The 20756-nt window shown below is 46.1% G+C and overlaps 1 protein-coding gene across 2 annotated transcripts; it reads right to left on the bottom strand.

Moving 5' to 3' along the window:
• Nucleotides 1-217: 217 nt before the first annotated feature.
• On the bottom strand, nucleotides 218-12974 carry LOC112248809 (leucine zipper putative tumor suppressor 3-like). Of its 2 annotated transcripts, XM_024418130.2 has the most exons (7): nucleotides 12722-12974; nucleotides 9611-10048; nucleotides 9227-9394; nucleotides 8939-9067; nucleotides 8672-8863; nucleotides 8293-8523; nucleotides 218-3075 (listed from the first exon to the last, which is right to left on the bottom strand). In XM_024418130.2, the coding sequence occupies exons 1-7, from the start codon at nucleotides 12830-12832 to the stop codon at nucleotides 2209-2211; spliced, it is 2136 nt and encodes a 711-aa protein (XP_024273898.1). In that variant the 5' UTR covers nucleotides 12833-12974; the 3' UTR covers nucleotides 218-2208. The 2 variants fall into 2 exon arrangements, with proteins under 2 accessions (XP_024273898.1, XP_024273897.1); XM_024418129.2 differs by having other exon boundaries at nucleotides 8672-9067.
• Between the last annotated feature and the right edge of the window lie 7782 nt (nucleotides 12975-20756).

Genomic DNA, 20756 nt, shown 5'->3' with positions numbered 1-20756 from the left:
GAACGTGTCAAGAACTGCAACGCTGCTGGGTTTTTCACATTCCCTTGTGTATCTAGAATGGTCCACCGTCCAGCCAACTTGACACAACTGTTGGTCCACCACTCAAAGGACATCCAGCCAACTTGACACAACTGTTGGAAGCATTGGAGTCAACATGGGCCAGCATCCCTGTGGAACGCTTTCGACACCTTGTAGAGTCAGGCCATGCCCCGAAGAATTGAGGCTGTTCTGAGGGCAAAGAGGGTGTAACCTAATATTAGGAAGGTGTTCCTAATGTTTTCTACACTGTGTATAATCACCTTATTGGAAATGAAGTCATGTTTATTTACTTGCATCTTTATTGATTCCGTTTGATTTTACCCAGGAGTGATCTTCATCAAGCCATTGCAGTAACATAAATTCAAAGTACAAAAACATTGGTGGCAATTTCCTCTCTAAAACAATACAGTAATTACGTTGACATCACCAACAAGAAAAAAGAAACTAACAATGGCTTTGGATATAGTTGATATTGTTAGTAGTTGATGTTCGACATATTCTTACAATATGGTTGAACCATGTAGTAGATCTAAACTAGCATTCATATACAGTTAAGAAACATTCAAGAAAAGCTTATAATACTTGTCCGATTCACAAGAATAATAATAACAATTGTAATAGTAATAATTTGATTTCTTTAAATATTCACACGCAGTGTCTTGGTATGCTGGAATAAACTTGAACACATAAAAGCCATATTATTCACATCTAATCGAGTCTACTTCCGGTCTGATCTCCTCAATAGGACCAAGTGCAGTAAGTCTGAACTCTACCTCGGGAAGGCAATGTCTTCCTTTGGGATGCATCCCATTTTGAAAACTTGCACCATTGCTGATTTGAAAGGGCTGGGTGGGTGAAAGTTAATTCAGCCTTTCTCTGGACCAAGCCTCTCATTCTTTCACTATTGTACTCTCACTTGCCTCCTATTTTTACATATGAAGGCAGTTTCAGCTCCGTCCTCACTTTTTTCACCTCATTCTTTCTGCTCACTCTTGTCACTTGGTCTCCTCCCACTCTTGGTCATAAAAGCATGATCTGAAAGTATAAATAATGACACTATCCGAGTAAAGCCAGTGTGTTTCCGTGTCTCTTTCGCAGACCCCGGAATAAACAGTCATTTTCAAGTAATTTTCTCTGCTGGTGGGGAGCTCTGACACAGCTCAATGCTGACCCCTTGTGTTCATCTTTAGTCACCACGGACAGTTTGTAGTGCCAGAGAGCCAGCCCACTGGGCACATACTGGTTTAATCAATGTTGTTTCCACATCATTTCAATGAAATGACGAAGAACCAATGTCGAAGAGACGTTGAAATGACATCTGTGCCTAGTGGGAGGTTCTCCAATATCCCTGAATCTACATTAAGAATCATTCAGAGTTCGACTACATTTAATCTCAAGCCACTTCAGGAAATGAGCTGAAATGGAACCAACCAAACAACTACCAATCAACTATACTACTATTCTCCTAATTTCCTCCTATTAAAAACACACTTTTGATTTTATCCCCAATTTTCACTTTCCGACACATCCACTTTCTCATCACAATCCTCTCACACACCTTCTGAGAGAAACATCGTCCCAGAAATGGAAAAGACAAGCACATTCTGCAAAACATCGCCCCTGATTATCTTCTATAATATGATTCTGGTTTCCCCAACTTCATGTCCCATTATCATAGACATGCAGTTTGGCAATCTACCCTCCAGGTTGGTACCAAGCCTTCCAGAACAATAACATGATTATTTGCATTCAAACTAGAATGTTATCATCTTGGAACTTTTGAGGCCAATCTTGCTTCCATTTGAATGTCACTGCTTCCCACCAAGACTGCCTGGTAAGCAATGGATACTCTATCATTGACAGGATTGAGTAGTTTAGTTTTAATATTCACATATAGTGTACTTTGCTTGTAATGTAGTTTATATTGAATTCTATAATGTAGCCGTTGATTTTGTTTTTCTGTTGTTTTCTTTAATACTGTATTGTAATCAATTATAGTTTGTGTTCATAGTCTAAACTCTATTGTATTGTTCTCTGCTGTTCAGTTTGCATTGGTTGTTTTAACTGTACAATATTCAATGGTACAGTTTGCGTTGCAGTTCTGTTTTGTAGCTTAATATGTCTTTTGTTGTTTGTAATCAAGTTGATATTCAGTGGAATGGAGCCTCTCTAAATCTCAGTGGACTCTATCCTCTCCAGGCGTGAGGGACCTGCCCAGGGTGGGGGCAGCTGGAGGAGGGAAGGGGGGCCTTTCTGGTCCTCACAGTGCGGGGGTGAGAGGGTGAGTGCAATGGGGGCTGGGAGAGGGACTGAGGGCAGGGGAGGGAGGGTTGACAGTGCTGGTGGTGGGGGAGGGGAGATGGAAGATGAGGGGGAGGGGGTAAGTTTGGTCCCCAGCTGTCCCACCTGTTGCTCTAGAACCTGGTTTTTCTGTAGAGTCTCCACATAGCTGACCTGAAGCTGCGCCTGGTATTTCAGCACACGCTCCTTCTCGTCAATCCAGGTGTGTCGCTCCTGGTCAAAACTTTGGGCCTGGAGCTCTCTCTGCTGACGTTCTAGACGTAAGGCCCCCTGGAGCTGTTCCAGCTGCTCACGCAGGTTCCCTGATTCCTCCCACTGGGCCTCCTGGCGCTGCTGCTGCTGGGCCTCCTGACGCAAGTAGGCTTCCTGACGAAGTTGAGCTTCCTTACGCAGTTGGGATTCCTGATGGAGATGGGCCTCCTGGCGTGGCTGCATGTCACACCACTGGGCCTCTTCACGCTGCTGCCTCTCCTGTCTCTGTGTCTCTTGCCTCTGGGCTTTTGCCTCATCACTCTGAAAGCTGAGCAGGGCATCTGAGGTGTGGGTAAGGGCGGTGGAGGAGGGCTCAGTGGGGGTGCGGAGGCAGTAGAGAGCCCCCCACTGGGGGAGTAGCCTTCCTGCTGCTAGGGTTTGGGTTATGGCAGGATCAACCGCTCCGCCCAGCTCCCCCAGAGTTCGTTTAAGACCCAGAACCTCCGCCTCAAACACACCCAGCTTCTCCCTCAGGATAGACACCTGACAAAGAGAAGGAGGTTTTAGTGTGCGTTAGTGCTGTCTCTGAGCTTTTTGAAGTTGGTTCACTGTTTTAAATTTTGATTATTTGGCTTGAATGCTGTAACAACACACAATAAAACCATTTGTAAAAGTCCCATGATGGTAGTTAATGTCCATTACTGCACATCACTTATTAACCATAATTTATTCATAGTACTTAAAAAGAAACAGTTGTTGTGCATATTACATTTGTTTTATTTGATTCCAAGTCATCATCTCATCTCTATAGAGTAGTGCTGAGAGATTCGTTCCTTTTGAGGTTGGTTCGGTATAAAACAAAATTTCAACATTTAAAAATAATCCCGGTTTTCAATTTTGGTTAAATTATTTGGGTTGAATACTGTAACAACACAGAATAAAACAATTAATACAAGTCCAATGATGGTCGTGACTGGGTTTCAAACGGTCGGAAACTTTCTGGTAAATTTCCCTGAATTTTTCCAGAAAATTTCCATGGGAAGTTAAGCCTGGGCAATTCTAGGTTTTGTGGCATATTTTGGTTAAACTATCCCCAATTCAATGGAATTGCAACCCTTTGCATGCACAGTGCATTCTTCCGTCACATGTGCAGTGCACTCTTCCATCACATATATAGCTGGTTCTCAAGATCTTGCACACTAATGAGATGCTATTGAGCCCACAATACTACACTGTCTGAGTCAAGGACTACATGCTTTCTGAATAATTTTGATTACAATACTGGGTGGGGTGAATATACACTGCTCAAAAAAATAAAGGGAACACTAAAATAACACATCCTAGATCTGAATCAATGAAATATTCTTATTAAATACTTTTTTCTTTACATAGTTGAATGTGCTGACAACAAAATCACACAAAAATTATCAATGGAAATCAAATTTATCAACCCATGGAGGTCTGGATTTGGAGTCACACTCAAAATTAAATGGAAAAAACACACTACAGGCTGATCCAACTTTGATGTAATGTCCTTAAAACAAGTCACAATTAGGCTCAGTAGTGTGTGTGGCCTCCACGTGCCTGTATGACCTCCCTACAAAGCCTGGGCATGCTCCTGATGAGGTGGCGGATGGTCTCCTGAGGGATCTCCTCCCAGACCTGGACTAAAGCATCCGCCAACTCCTGGACAGTCTGTGGTGCAACGTGGCGTTGGTGGATGGAGCGAGACATGATGTCCCAGATGTGCTCAATTGGATTCAGGTCTGGGGAACGGGCGGGCCAGTCCATAGCATCAATGCCTTCCTCTTGCAGGAACTGCTGACACACTCCTGACACATGAGGTCTAGCATTGTCTTGCATTAGGAGGAACCCAGGGCCAACCGCACCAGCATATGGTCTCACAAGGGGTCTCATCTTGGTACCTAATGGCAGTCAGGCTACCTCTGGCGAGCACATGGAGGGCTGTGCGGCCCCCCAAAGAAATGCCACCCCACACCATGACTGACCCACCGCCAAACCGGTCATGCTGGAGGATGTTGCAGGCAGCAGAACGTTCTCCACGGCGTCTCCAGACTGTCACGTTGGTCACATGTGCTCAGTGTGAACCCGCTTTCATCTGTGAAGAGCACAGGGCGCCAGTGGCGAATTTGCCAATCTTGGTGTTCTCTGGCAAATGCCAAACGTCCTGCACGGTGTTGGGCTGTAAGCACAACCCCCACCTGTGGACATCGGGCCCTCATACCACCCTCATGGAGTCTGTTTCTGACCGTTTGAGCAGACACATGCACATTTGTGGCCTGCTGGAGGTCATTTTGCAGGGCTCTGGCAGTGCTCCTCCTGCTCCTTCTTGCACAAAGGCGGGGGTAGCGGTCCTGCTGCTGGGTTGTTGCCCTCCTACGGCCTCCTCCACGTCTCCTGATGTACTGGCCTGTCTCCTGGTAGCGCCTCCATGCTCTGGACACTACGCTGACAGACACAGCAAACCTTCTTGCGACAGCTCGCATTGATGTACCATCCTGGATGAGCTGCACTACCTGAGCCACTTGTGTGGGTTGTAGACTCCGTCTCATGCTACCACTAGAGTGAAAGCACCGCCAGCATTCAAAAGTGACCAAAACATCAGCCAGGAAGCATAGGAACTGAGAAGTGGTCTGTGGTTATCACCTGCAGAACCGCTCCTTTATTGGGGCTGTCTTGCTAATTGCCTATAATTTCCACCTGTTGTCTATTCCATTTGCACAACAGCATGTGAAATGTATTGTCAATCAGTGTTGCTTCCTAAGTGGACAGTTTGATATCACAGACGTATGATTGACTTGGAGTTACATTGTGTTGTTTAAGTGTTCCCTTTATTTTTTTGAGCAGTGTATTTTATATGACATACATGATGATTTATTAACTAGTAAATAGTAGAACACAGAAAAGTGTGTTAAAATCATTTCTAACTTGTTAACAATCTCTGCTAGTTAGTTTTTGCTACCATGTGGGTTTTAGCTTGCTTGAGCCTGCTAACTGAGGAGTGTTAATTCACCTGTTTCCATACATGTTTCATTTTAAAACATTTATCTTACAAAGGAGTTGTATAATCTAATTGCTTAACTATTTATCTGTACATGGAATTGGATTTGTTTTTTATTACAATTCTTTCCCTAATCTTTACAGGAAAATGCAACGGGCACTATCTGATATGTGGAGACATTTCACTGCAGCTAATGTAGAAGGAAAAGCTGTGTACATTTGCAAATACAGTGCCAAATCATACGTGAAGAATGCAACAAAGATGCAGACTCATCTGGCCAAGTGCATAGTTCCCTCAGCGCTCACAACAAGCAACCTCTGACAAAAGTCCCTCTACTTCTATTTGAGGTGAAAATTATAAATCAGACACCTTATCGATAGCAATAGTTCATGGTACTCCTGGAATTAGACGTTTTTTTGACTCAATGGAGTGACGTAGTCAGAGAAATGCTGATGAATGTCTTGCTCAAGCTGTGTATGCAACTATGCAACTCTGATGCTCACAGGCAATGTGTATTGGAAGAGATTTCTGAATGTTCTTCGCCCAGCATACACCCCTCCAACCAGACATGCTTTATCTACTCATTTGCTAGGTGCAGAGTTCAACAGAGTTCAAGTGAAGGTCAAGCAAATCATAGAGAAAGCAGACTGTATTGCAATCATCTCTGATGGCTGGTCGATTGTTCGTTGGCAAGGAATAATTAACTACATCATCTCCACCACTCAACCAGTATTCTACAAGAGCACAGACACAAGGGACAACAGACACACCAGTCTCTACATTGCAGATGAGCTGAAGGCAGTCATCAATGACCTTGGACCACAGAAGATATTTGCACTGGTGACAGACAATGCTACAAACATGAAGGCTGCTTGGTCTAAAGTGGCTGTGCTGCTCATGCATTGAATCTGCTCAAGGACATCATGGCATTGAAAACAATGGATACACTCTACAAGAGAGCCAAGTAAATGGTTAGGTATGTGAAAGGTCATCAAGTTATAGCAGCAATCTACCTCACCAAGCAAAGTGAGAGGAATAAGAGCATCACATTGAAGCTGCCCAGCAACACCCATCGGGGTGGTGTTGTCATCATGTTTGACAGTCTCCTGGAGGGGAAGGAGTCTCTCCAAGAAATGGCCATATCACATATCACATATGGATGAGGGCAAGGTACTTGGCAGTCTGGCGAAGTACACTTCCAACAAGGGCTTTGGGATGGAGATGCAATATGGCAATCGTGCCAACATATCTCATCAGCCACCTGATGGAAGTGACTTTGTGAATCTGAGGTTCTTTCTTCTGTTGCCTCCATCATCCTCCAAATCCCACCAACATCAGCCGCCAGAGTGCAACTGGTCCTTGTTTGGGAACACACACACCAAAGCAAGCAACAGGCTGACCAATACAAGGGTTGAAAAATTGGTGGCCATCCGGGCAAATTTGAGGCTTTTTGAGCCTGACAATGAGCCATCCTCAACAAGGTTGGAAAGTGACAGTGAAGATGAGGCTTCAGAGTCTGATGTTCAAGAGGTGGACATTGACAAGGTCCACAGAGAAGACATGGACGCCTGAGAGGCAGACAACCAAAGCTTTAGTTTCTAGACTATCATGTTGAAAACATTTTTGGGAGATGCGATGGATCATTGGGGATCATTCAATATTCCCTTTCTTTTGTTGTTCAGTGAAATCATCCCATGTGAAGAGTCAACTCATTGAATTAAAGTTCAATTCGTAACTAAATAGTTTTTAACATTTATATCAGAAGGATTTAATAATTTTCAATTATGTCTACTTATGATAAGGTAAAAGGTTTATGTTTCTGTCTCCATATGATATGGTAAATATATCCAATGCAAAAAACATCTATATTTAAATTATATTAATATTAATTTGCATATATTTCCGTTAATTCCCATATATTCACGTTAATTCCCACGGAAAGTTTCCACCTCTGAATATTCCCCAAAATGTGAAACCTTAGTAGTGACTGCTCATTACTGCTTACTACCATCATTTATTCACTTTGCTTTAATAAAATTGTTGTGTATAGTACATTTGTTTTATTCGCTGACTTTATCATTTCATTCCAAGTCATCATCTCATCTCTATAGAGCTGCTGCCTACGCTGTCTGACAAAATCACTGTTTTGTAGTTCTTCAAAGTAAATAAGGCATACTTTTAAGACTGCTGAATACCAACTATCAATCACTTAGAGCATGTATTTTCAGGTAGAGACACTTCGCCAAGCAACAGATTCTCTATATATCAAGTCACGATCACACATTCTTCTGTCCCTCTCCGTGTTTTACCTCACTAACCTAACTTAGTAGGCGTAAATTAAATGCAGACAGGACAAGTAGATGCCCAATGGATTATGGTTATTGTAAAAAATTACCACGTTTTATGTACTAAACTATATAGAATACGGTCCTGTTGGAAACAACAACTCCCTACTACATCGAACTGTTAAGTTTGGATCTCATTTGTCACTAAAGGAACTGTGCAATGTGCACATTGAGCTCACAGAAAAATAAATACATCAAGGGAATTCAAATAATTGAACCGACGTCGGTCAATGAGTTGTTTAATCACTCAGCACTAGTGTGCATATACTGTTTGTGTGTGTATGGTCTGGTTTCATTTTGACCCCTAACTCTAAAACAACAGGATATCCCATCTAGTGTCACATATTTGTGTCATCAGAAATGTGACTTACAGGTCTGTATGTGTATAGCTACCTCAGTCAGTGTCCTTCTTAGCTCTCCCTGGCAGCGCTCCAGCTCCAGGCTCTTGTTGGTGTAGGAGTCCTTGAGGCCCAGCATGACCTCCTCCCGGTCTCTCAGCTGAGCGTTGGCCTCTTTCAGCTGACCCCTGAGGGCCACCATCTCTCCCGCCCGCTGGGTCACCTCCACCTGGCTCTCCCTCAGCTGCTGCTTCAGCAGGGAGATCTCCCCCGCTTTCTGACATACCTGGACCACACAGCAGGGAAAGCAAATAGTGTAGTAAGGTAGAGCTGCAGCGTTATGGGGCTGTTCACACCGACGCTCCATGCACAAACACACACACACACACACACACACACACACACACACACACCACCACCACCACCACACACACCTCCCACTTGGTCTCCTCCAGGCGTGGCAGTATGTCGGCCTGTTCCTTCCTGAAGTCCAGACACTTCCTCTCCAGCTCTTCTCTCTGGGCCAGCAAGGCAGGCATCTCCTCCTGCAGGCGCCGCTTGTCCTGCGACAGATGGGTGATCTGGGCCTGCAGGGCATTCTGGGAGCGCTGGGCGCGGCGCGTCACCTGTACACAGAGGAAGAGATGAACAACATTTGGTGGATTCTTATTGGTTAATGCCGCTGTGGAATGTGTGGTCACCTGCTGCAGGCGGGAGGCATAGTTCTGTCTCAGCTCTTCCATCTGTCTCTCCCACACACGCTGCTTCTCCTCAAAAACCTGGACGATGGCTGCCTCGCTCTGGTCCAAGTTACGATGCATGTGCTGCACCTGGGAGAGGGAAGGAGAGGAGAGAGAGAGAGCTCAGGAGAGGAGAGGAGGGAAGGAGAGGAGGGAAGGATTGTTGGCACTGACTGAAGCAATTGCTACATCCATGAAATCTACTAAAATAAATCACCCTTGACCACTAAATGACCTTTCACTTCTCACCTCTTGTTCCTTCTCCCAGAGCCGGTCCTCCAGGTCTTGGATGACGTCATCAGAGGAAGGCGAGGGGCGAAGGGGTGCTGGGGTGTCCCCCAGGTGGCTCAGCCTCTGATAGGATGAGGAGCTCTTTCCTGAAGAGGAGTGGCCACTGTCCGAGGCACTCAGCCCATTCTGGAATAGTCTCACATAGATTCATATACAGTCCACACTGGACTGGTACCAAACTGGATAGGTGCAGATACCCAGAGCAAGTAAAAACAATGTACAGTATATGAATTGCTGCTGGTAAACTGCACTACGCTAAAAGTATGTTAATGCTTATCAAATGTGAACTCATTTGGAGTCGACTGCAGTGTCTGTAATTATGTTCAAAAGACCCTAACCCACCTGGTAGCCTGGTTTCTCCAGCTTGTCCTGAGCCACTGCAGCTCCAGCTGTGGTCCCTAGTCTGTTGATATGGCTGGTAGAAGCACTGAGAGTACCCAGGGCCGCTGGGGGCACATAGCCCGACCCAGAGCCTGTGTAGGTGGGCAGGCTGGTCAAGGAGTTTCTCCCCGAATCTGACATCCCCCCCTGGACCCCTCCTTTACCCTCACCCCCTCCTGTTCCCTCTGCCCGGAAGCTGCCTCTTCCTGGGCTGTCCTGGTCTAGAAGGAGGGCCTCTGGAACTGCCCCTGGTTCTCCTCCCCCTGCTCCTCCTTCTCTACGCCCCCCCGCACCCCTACCCTCACCACTACTAGTTTGGCCTACGAGGTTCTGCATGGAGTGAAAGCTTTTGGGAACCACTGGTTTGAAGGCAGAAGGACGAACCAGCCCGGAGTTGTTCTAGAGAGTTGAAGGCAAAGGGGGAGGAAGGAGAGAGAGATTTGGGTAAAGAGCGATATGGGTAGAGATGGTTATAAAGAAACAGGAGAGGAAACTGTTCGCAAAACAACACATTAAAGGGGAATAACAGCAAATTTTGAAGGAAAAAAATGTGTCTATGTTCCTAAACCCCACTGACTCGTTGTTGGACTGTCTGTCAAAGTGCGAACCTCTCTCACTCAGAGAGAGCGAGGTAGAGGCAGAGCAATGTCACAGGGTTAGACATCCCACACTCACTGCAGCGCTAGAGAGAACTTTGTGGAATAACGCAAATCTATGAAAAATATAAACGTTCTGTCACAGCAAAAATACTACATTTGGGAAGTCCAATCGATTGTGAGATATGTGATAAATTTGGCTTGCTGGTTCACAATTTGACCTTTTCTGAGATCTCTGCCAAGCAAAGAGGAAAGGAGCCGACCTAATCCCGCCTCACATAATGGACATAATTTAACCTGCCTGTCAACATTGTCCATCTTCCCTCTCTGACTGTAGGCTACATCCCTTGTTGCATGGTGTGATCAGATCATTACAGCAAAATATATCTACTAAAATGAGAGGGAAAGACTACTGAGTGTGCCACATAATTGTCTACTTCATAGCATGACACATATGGGCTAAAAGGCTAAGTTATGTAACAAATGTTTCAAATGTTTCTATGTTTCAACTTTTCTACAGTAGCCAGCTGGCAGCAAACATATATCATTGGAAAAAACATTTTGTGCAGATATAATAGATACAGTAGATACAGTATGTGATTGATGCTCATTGGAGTAGATCAAATATGATTTATTTACATTTATTATGAGCCTACATTTACAAATTGGTAGAATAATGACAATAATTTACAGAAATTATGCAGGAGATTCCGTTTGCAAGCAGGGACAAATTGCCTTCCTCGAGCGAGCAAGAGAATGTGAAAATGTAGGCTAATTTTATAAAATGAAAAAAGTATTCTTACAGCCTATGTTTGCATCAAATACCCTACTCCTTCAAAGTTGTGTATTGATTATATATAGCATATGTGATGAATAATGATCACTGCAATCAACAGCTGTAGTGTTGGTCATTGGATTACCACATATCATGGAACAGGCTATGTACAAGTTTATAAAGACAAAAGGCAGACACATGGAATTATTTGATTTGGATGGGTGACATGACAGAAAGCTAGGTGGATATTTTCTTAGCGAAAATATGGGTGAAACACCTCCCGAGTGGCACAGCGGTCTAAGGCACAGCATTGCAGTGTTGCGCCGTCACTACAGCCTGGAGTTTGATCCCAGACTGTATCACAACCGGCCGGGATTGGGAGTCCCATAAGGCGGCACCCAATAGGTCCAGCATCATCCGGGTTAGGGGAGGGTTTGGCCGGGGGGGCTTTACTTGGCTCATTGCGCTCTAGCGACTCCTTGTGGCGGGCCGGGCGCCTGCAGGCTGACTCAGTCGTCAGTTGAACTGTGTTTTCTCTGACACATTGGTGCGGCTGACTTCCGGGTTAAGCGGGTGGGTGTTAAGAAGCACGGTTTGGCGGGTCATGTTCGGCAGGACGCATGACTTGACCTTCGCCTCTCCCGAGCCCGTTGGGGAGTTGTAGTGATGAGACAAGATCGTAATATCGGGAAATTGATGAGAAAAAAAGGAGGTAAAATTCCCAAAAAATATATAAAAAGAATAAATACAAATTTGGGTGAAACTTTGCTTCAGCTGTGTTGTTTCGCTTACGGGACTCGAGCCTGGATAGACTCGAAACTGGTAAAAACCTTACATATTCCAAAATTCGAACAAAATTACACCAGCGACATAATTTAGGAGATAAAGGTTGTGATCAGTGTTTCTGATGAGATCGACAATTATCTTCTATTGTATTTGTGTGGCTACAATACCATCTTTAGTGCACAGCATTTTCTGATTGGTTTCCAGAGCATTGAAAAAGACAAATGAAATAGGCTACTACTGAGGGGTGTTGTGTTGGGTCGGGGGATGTGCTAAAGTCTGATTTGGGCTATTTTGAAAACTGCCGGTGTTGTGTTCATGAGGAGCAACCCTCGTGTGTGTGTTGTTGCATGAGTTAGCTGCGGTTACCGCCTTGCTTGGCAGAGATCTCAAAAAAGGTCAAACAGTGAACCAATGATCCAAATTTATGATGTAAAATATATATGCCATATCTCACAATCGACTGGACTTGCCGAATGGAGTATTTTCCCTGTGACAGAGCTAAGTTCTATCTAGAGCTGAAGTGAGCGTTTTCTCCGAGTGACCGAGATGTGCACTTTGATTTTCGAAATGTGCCGTTATTCTCGTTTAAAGCCTTTACGTCAATGTCTTAAATCAGTAAACACTAGAAATAATTATGAAATACTATGTCAATATTTATTTGTAAGACCTTTTCACCATGTCAAATTCTACTTCATCAGTTATTATAAGATAGTCAAGTAATTATATAACAGTGTAATCATAAAGTCTTCATGTAACTGCAATGATATAGGGATACAGCAGAGTATGTGTGTCCCATGCAGGAATCAAACCCACACAACCCTGGTTTTGCTGTGATCTAATTGTGAACTAACTCACTATGCCAATAAGCCACATGACCATAGCTACAAACATAATTGTTTGAGAAAAGGAACATACCTGCTCTAGTTTGCCAGAGACAGGCAGGATTTTGGGTGGGTTGTGGTTTGGAGGGTTGTTGTGATTGTCTGTTTTGGTCCCTCCAGTGTCTCTTTGTTGGTGGGGGGTCATCCCAGTACCAATATCATTTCCCCCCAGTCCCACCAAGTTACTGCATACATCCAGACTCACAACCCCTCCTCGTGGCTCTCTTTCCCTCGCTCTCTCAATCCTCTCTCTCGTCCTCTCTACCCTCTCTCTCTCCCGCTCTCTATCCCTCTCCCTCTCTACCCTGTCTCTATCCCTTTCTGCCATCTCCTTTTCTCTTTCCCTCTCCCACTCCCTTTCTCTCTCCCTCTCTTTCTCCCACTCTCTACTCTCCCTATCCTTCTCTCTACTCTCCCTTTCCCTCCCTCCACTCTCCCTCTCTCCACTCTCCCTCCTTCCTGCTCCATTTCCGTATCCCACCCCTGTATCCCCCCGGTCACAGTTGGATGCAGTTGTAGCGGTACGGTCTGTGTCAGAGTCCGGGGGCCGGTCTTTCCCAGTTACGGTCCCAATACTAATACTTCCTCGTTCTTCACTAGACGCGGTTCCCTCGGAGGCTGTCGCTGGGAGTGGGGGGAGTCGTTCGGCGCTGCAGCTACGGTCGGCGGGGCAACGGCGAGACAGGGGCGGAGCGCGAGGCAGGGTGGTCCTAGTGCCCACGGACTTCATGGCAAACTCCTGCTCCCCTGCCACTCCACTACCCACACTGCCCATGATGAGGGGTCAGGGGTGAGGGGTTAGAGGGGACAGAGAGTCACTCAGCCTCACACACTGGGAAGCAGTGTAGGTCATCAAGGGCTAAAGGAGGTACTGGAGGCACACACACTGAGGAGGAGGAGGAGGAGGAAGAGAGAGAGAGAGAAGTTAATAATGTGCTCCTCATAAGTACCCTCATGCAAATAGACTGTTCATCCAGATGGTAGCAGAAGGCAGAGGCAGTAATACAGGTATTTACACTGACGTCTATGAATGAGGTTGGATCATCTGTCTAAACAATTATGCTACACAGTGGAATACAATGTTTAAAAATATAACAGTTCCGGTCAAATGGTGTTGTAGTACAGTGGTTCGTCCAGCCACAGCTTGCGTGGTGCCGCAGAATTCTATGGCAGGTTATTTAAGTGCCAACCACTGGTACCATTAATGCTAGTTAGTGCTAGCTTGACCACCAGAGGGCATCTATGAGAAGCATTTGATAGTCTTCAATAGAGGCTGTACTAGAGAATGTAAAACCTTTTTTTGTAAGAACAAAGTATATGGGACTGATTTTAAGAAATGTTGCTGTCACGCCCTGGTCTAAGTATTTTGTGTTTTTCTTCATGTATTGGGTCAGGCCAGGGTGTGGCATGGGGTTTTTGTATTGTGGTGTGTTTTGTCTTGGGGTTTTGGTGTGTATGTATTGGGATTGTAGCTAGTGGGGTTATCTAGCAAAGTCTATGGCTGTCTGGAGTGGTTCTCAATCAGAGGCAGGTGTTTATCTTTGTCTCTGATTGGGAACCATATTTAGGCAGCCATATTCTTTGAGTTTGTCGTGGGTGATTGTCCTTAGTGTCCTTGTTCCTGTCTTTGTTAGTTTTCACAAGTATAGGCTGTTTCGGTTTTCGTTTCGTTCATTTACGTTCTTTGTTTTGTAGTGTTTGTATTTATTTGTGTTTACGTTCGTTCATTATACATGGATCACAATCTACACGCTGCATTTTGGTCCGACTCTCCTTCACACCTAGATAACCATTACAGAATCACCCACCACAAACGGACCAAGCAGCGTGTCAACAGGCAGGAGCAGCCCAAAGAGGAGATGCGCAATAAGGATTTCTGGACATGGGAGGAAATCCTCGACGGGAGAGGACCCTGGGCTAAACCAGGGGAGTGTAGCCGCCCAAAGGTGCAGCAGGTTAAGAGGCAACAGGAGCAGCCCAAAGAGGAAGACAGTATGGACTATACTTCTTGGGAGGAGATAGACAGGTGGGCGGTCGACCCAGGGAGAGTGCCGGTGCCCGCCTGGGATTCGATGGAGCAGTGCGCAGAAGGTTATCGGAGAATGGAGTTGGCGAAGTAAGCACGGCGGCGCGGACGGAAGCCCGAGAGTCAGCCCCAAAAATTTATTGGGGGGGGCTCACAGGGAGTATGGCTACGCCAGGTAGGAGACCTGCGCAAACTCCCTGTGCTTACTGGGGGGCTAGAGAGACCGGGCAGGCACCGTGTTATGCAGTGGTGCGCACGGTGTCCCCAGTGCGGGTGCATAGCCCGGTGCGGTATATTCCAGCTCCGCGTATCGGCTCGGTGCTCAAGAGCTCCAGTGCGCCTGCACGGTCCGGTCTATCCAGTACCACCTCCACACACCAGCCCTCCGGTGGCAGCTCCCCGCACCAGGCTTCCTGTGCGTGTCCTCGGTTCAGTACTACCAGTGCCAGCACCACGCATCTGGCCTACAGTACGCCTCGCCTCCTCTCGCTGCTGGAGTCTCCCGCCTGTTCAGCGCAGCCAGAGCCTCTCTCCTCTCCTGCGCTGCCGGAGTCTCCCGCCTGTTCAGCGCAGCCAGAGCTGCCAGCCTGCATGGAGCAGCCAGAGCTGCCAGCCTGCATGGAGAAGCCAGAGCTGCCAGTCGGCATGGAGCAGCCAGAGCTGTCAGTCTGCATAGAGCAGCCAGAGCTGTCAGTCTGAATGGAGCAGCCAGAGCTGCCAGCCTGCATGGAGCAGCCAGAGCTGTCAGTCTGCAGGGAGCAGCCAGAGCTGTCAGTCTGCAAGGAGCTGTCAGTCTGCAAGGAGCTGTCAGTCTGCACGGAGCTGTCAGTCTGCAAGGAGCTGCCAGTCTGCAAGGAGCTGCCAGTCTGCAAGGAGCTGCCAGTCTGCACGGAGCTGTCAGTCTGCAAGGAGCTGTCAGTCTGTAAGGAGCTGCCAGTCTGCAAGGAGCTGCCAGTCTGCATGGAGCCGCCAGAGCTGCCAGTCTGTAAGAAGCCGCCAGAGCTGTCAGCCTACATGGAGCAGCCAGAGCCGCCAGTCAGCGTGGAGCAGCCAGAGCCGCCAGTCAGCATGGAGCAGCCAGATCTTTCAGTCTGCCAGGACCCGCCAGTCGGCCAGACTCTTCCAGATCTGCCAGCCAGCCAGACTCTTCCAGATCCGCCAGTCAGCCACACTCTTCCAGATCTGCCAGAGTGCCAGACTCTTCCAGATCTGCCAGACTCTTCCAGATCTGCCAGTCAGCCAGACTCTTCCAGATCTGCCAGTCAACCAGACTCTTCCAGATCTGCCAGTCAACCAGACTCTTCCAGATCTGCCAGTCAACCAGACTCTTCCAGATCTGCCAGTCAACCAGACTCTTCCAGATCTGCCAGTCAACCAGACTCTTCCAGATCTGCCAGTCAACCAGACTCTTCCAGATCTGCCAGTCAACCAGACTCTTCCAGATCCGCTAGTCAACCAGACTCTTCCAGATCCGCCAGTCAGCCGGGATCTCTCAGAACTGCCAGTCGGCCAGGATCTGCCAGTCGGCCAGGATCTGCCAGTCGGCCAGGATCCGCCAGTCGGCCAGGATCCGCCAGTCGGCCAGGATCCGCCAGATCCGCCAGTCAGCCAGGATCTGCCAGTCAGCCAGGATCTGCCAGTCAGCCAGGATCTGCTGAAACCACCAGCCAGCCAGGATCTGGTAGATCTATCTACCTGCCTGAGCTTCCTCTCACTCCTGAGCTTCCTCTCACTCCTGAGCTTCCTCTCACTCCTGAGCTTCCTCTCACTCCTGAGCTTTCTCTCACTCCTGAGCTTTCTCTGACTCCTGAGCTTTCTCTCACTCCTGAGCTTTCTCTCACTCCCGAGCTTTCTCTCACTCCCGAGCATCCCCTCAGTCCCGAGCTGCCTCAGTCCCGAGCTGTCCTTCAGTCCCGATCTGCTCCTCAGTCCAGTGGGTTTCTGGGTGAGGACTACTAGGCCATGGTCGGCGGCGAGGGTGGACTATCCAGGGACGCGAGGAGAGGGGACTAAGACATTGACTGAGTGGGTTCCACGTCCCGCGCCGGAGCCGCCACCATGGACAGACGCCCACCCGGACCCTCCCTATTGTTTTGAGGTGCGTTCGGGAGTCCGCACCTTAGGGGGGGGGTTCTGTCACGCCCTGGTCATAACCGCCATCGATAAAAGACAGTACTGTGCAGCTGTCTTCATCGACCTGGCCAAGGCTTTCGACTCTGTCAATCACTGTATTCTTATCGGCAGACTCAACAGCCTTGGTTTCTCTAATGACTGTCTCGCCTGGTTCACTAACTACTTCTCAGATAGACTTCAGTGTGTCAAATCGGAGGGCCTGTTGTCCGGACCTCTGGCAGTCTCTATGGGGGGTACCACAGGGTTCAATTCTCAGGCCGACTCTTTTCTCTGTATATATCAACGATGTCGCTCTTGCTGCGGGTGATTCTCTGATCCACCTCTACGCAGACGACACCATTCTGTATACATCTGGCCCTTCTTTGGACACTGTTAATAAACCTCCAAACAATCTTCAATGCCATACAACACTCCTTCCGTGGCCTCCAACGCTAGTAAAACTAAATGCTTGCTTTTCCACCGATCGCTGCCCGCACCCGCCCGCCAGACTAGCATCACTACTCTGGACGGTTCTTACTTAGAATATGTGGCCAACTACAAAAACCTAGGTGTCTGGCTAAACAGTAAACTCTCCTTCCTATTTCACATCAAAGCCTCCTTCACTCATGCCGCCAAAAATACCCTTGTAAAACTGACTATCCTACCGATCTTCGACGATATTGTTTACAAAATAGCCTCCAACACTCTACTCAGCAAATGGGATGCAGTCTATCACATAGCCATCTGTTTCGTCACCAAAGCCCCATATACCACCCACCACTGCGACCTGTATGCTCTCGTCGGCTGGCCCTCGTTACATATTCGTCGCCAGACCCACTGGCTCCAGGTCATCTATAAGTCTTTGCTAGGTAAAGATCTGCCTTAACTCAGCTCACTGGTCACGATAACAACACCCACTCGTAGCATGTGCTCCAGCAGGTATATCTCACTGGTCATCCCCGCCTTTCCTTCCAGTTCTCTGCTGCCAATGACTGGAATGAATTGCAAAAATCGCTGAAGTTGGAGACTTATATCTCCCTCACTAACTTTAAACATCAGCTATCGGAGCAGCTAACCGATCACTACAGCTGTGCACAGGCTATCTGTAAATAGCCCATCCAATCTACCTACATCATCCCCATATTGTTTATTTACTTTTTTGCTCTTTTGCACACAAGTATTTCTACTTGCACATCATCATCTGCACATCTATCACTCCAGTGTTAATTTGCTAAATTGTAATTACTTCGCTACTATGGCCTATTTATTGCCTCCTCACGCCATTTGCACACACTGTATATAGATTTTTTTTCCTATTGTGTTATTGACTGTGCGTTGTTTATTCCAAGTGTAACTCTGTGTTGTTGTTTGTGTCGCACTGCTTTGCTTTATCTTGGCCAGGTCGCAGTTGTAAATGAGAACTTCTTAACTGGCCTACCTGGTTAAACTGGCCTACCTGGTTAAATAAGGGTGAAATATATATATTTTTTAAATGACTGTGCCATCAACTTGATAATATATAACAATATTTTGGAGGTTATTTTGTTTTCAAAAAAACAAAAGTGAGCGATTGTAATCTGAATAATGGCCAAAATAATATTTGTAAAGGCAAAGTCCCTATGGGACTCCCAATCACGGTTGGATGTGATACATTATAATAATACATTTTGTAGTATTATTTGTTTAGTCTTTTCTGGTGGATTAAACTGAAATTTCAACCAATCATGGCCGGTTGTGATACAGCCAACCTAACTAAGAAATACATTTGACGATAGAATTATCCCCCTACCCTCCTTCTAGGCAAGTCTATTGTCCAACTACCTGCTAATAGCCATAATGTCACTGTACAACGTGACCGTGTGAGTTTGAAAAAGTATTTTCTAGTAATCAACCATTTGTTTACCTGCATTAGACAACTTTGTTCCAATATTTCTGTAATTCAGTGATATTTATTCCCATAGTAATTCATTATGGATCCATAACTAAATAAACATCGGCTTCTGAGTATTTTTTATCATTATTTAATTAACGAAAGCATAAAGATGACATTATTAGTTACATTGTTTTAGTTTGACTTAGTGCAGACTGGCACTAAGAACAGCGGGAACATTTCCCTCGTCAGCTCCCTTACAGTGACCCTTACAGTGTTACTCTGTGCTACCCAGTGTGGCTCCACCCCCTCCTCCTTCCCATGGGCTAGGTCCATCTTCTGTGCGCCGCACTGCGCCCCCTCCCATGCCCCCTGCCCTCGTGCCTTGAACCTTGCGTGCTTTCAGTGGATACAGCTGGAGAAATGCAAGGCAATCCCATTGTGCGCCACTCATGAGCCATGACCAATATGACCAATATATCCAATATTGTCCTGCTAATAACAGGATTAATAATATATCTGTGAGAATATCTAATGCTTTTATATAATTCAAAATGAATAATAATAGTTTATTTAAAAAATAACAATATTTTGGAGATTATTCCATATAACGTAAAATGAGTGAGAAAAAGGCCATTCTTGAACATCGGGTGACATTGTTACTAATTTGTAAATAAAGCCAGTTTGCTATTTAGAATTTTTTATTTATATCACATTTCAGGTAAGACCCAGATGCAGACAATGTTGAATTAGCAACAGTTTATTAATCCAACAGGGGCAGGCAAACGACAGGTCAAGGCAGGCAGGGGCGGAGTAATCCAGATAGGTGTGGCAAAAGTACAGGAATGCAGGCAGGCTCAGGGTCTAGGCAGGCAGAAAACTAGAAAACAGGAACAATCGAGAGACAAGAACAGAGGGGAAAACGGTGGTAGGCTTGACGAAACAAAACGAACTGGCAACAGACAAACAGAGAACACAGGTATAAATACACAGGGGATAATGGGGAAGATGGGTAACACCTGGAGGGGGGTGGAGACAATCCCAAAAAGGCAAAACAGATCAGGGTGTGACAATTTCTTTTTTTAGAGGGAGAGAAACCAAAAACCTAGTCGTCTCATGAGTCCCCCAGTCAAGGCCGGCGCAGGTATTGAACCAGCTTGCACTGCTATGCAGCGTCTTAGACCATTGCGCCACTCAGGTGCTGTACAACGTGACCGGTCGGGAGTGGGCTACACTACTACAGTAAGAGCAAAATAATTCTAATAAAATAAAATAATAAAAACCTTAGTGTAACTACAGTTTAAGTAAGTAATACTGAAGTCGTGCACAATTATCAGTTTCTATTTATGTTTATGTCACCCATTCATTGTCAGTTAGCGAGACAGTAGGCCCCAAAAGCATAATCAGTGCTCTAACTCCCCCTTGTGCTGGTCTGGAACAATGAAGTGATGACGCAGGGTATCATACTAAACCATAAATTACCTCTAAGTACAGCAGCATAATCGCAAATCTTTTAGTGGAGCAACCACTGTATGCAACGTCCAATATTTATATTTATTTTGCCTTTATTTCACCAGGTAAGACATTGAGAACACATTATCTTTTACAATAAGGACCTGACCAAGATTGAGCAATGAACTGTGCAGAATAGCAAACATTCAGTTACTATTAGTTACTATTCAGGTTGTTTCTGAACTTATAAATTACTTATGTGTGCAACATGTGTGTGTGTGTGTGTGAATGTGTGTGTGTGTGTGTGTGCGTGCGTATCTTTGTGCAGTTTGAGTGGGCGATTAGGTCCTGCCTACAAGGCAGTGAGTGAGAGCGCGGCAAAGAGGCACGTGCTGTTATGAAGTGTGGTTGTGTGTGCGTAGGTACACAATTGTTGACAACTACACCAGGTTACATCTTGCTACTCTTGCACCTTTCAATCTGCAATGAAATTTAGATGGAGCGATTGCTAACAAACTCTCCCCTGCGGTCAAGACATTACAGACTGTAATGTGTGACGGCATACAGTATTCAACAGTACCCTCAATGCATTGACATGAGAGAGGAAGA

Source organism: Oncorhynchus tshawytscha, linkage group LG04, assembly GCF_018296145.1.
Source record: "Oncorhynchus tshawytscha isolate Ot180627B linkage group LG04, Otsh_v2.0, whole genome shotgun sequence".
NCBI lineage: Eukaryota > Metazoa > Chordata > Actinopteri > Salmoniformes > Salmonidae > Oncorhynchus > Oncorhynchus tshawytscha.
Note: the sequence above shows the minus strand (reverse complement) of the source record. Positions and strands in the feature narration are given on the sequence as shown.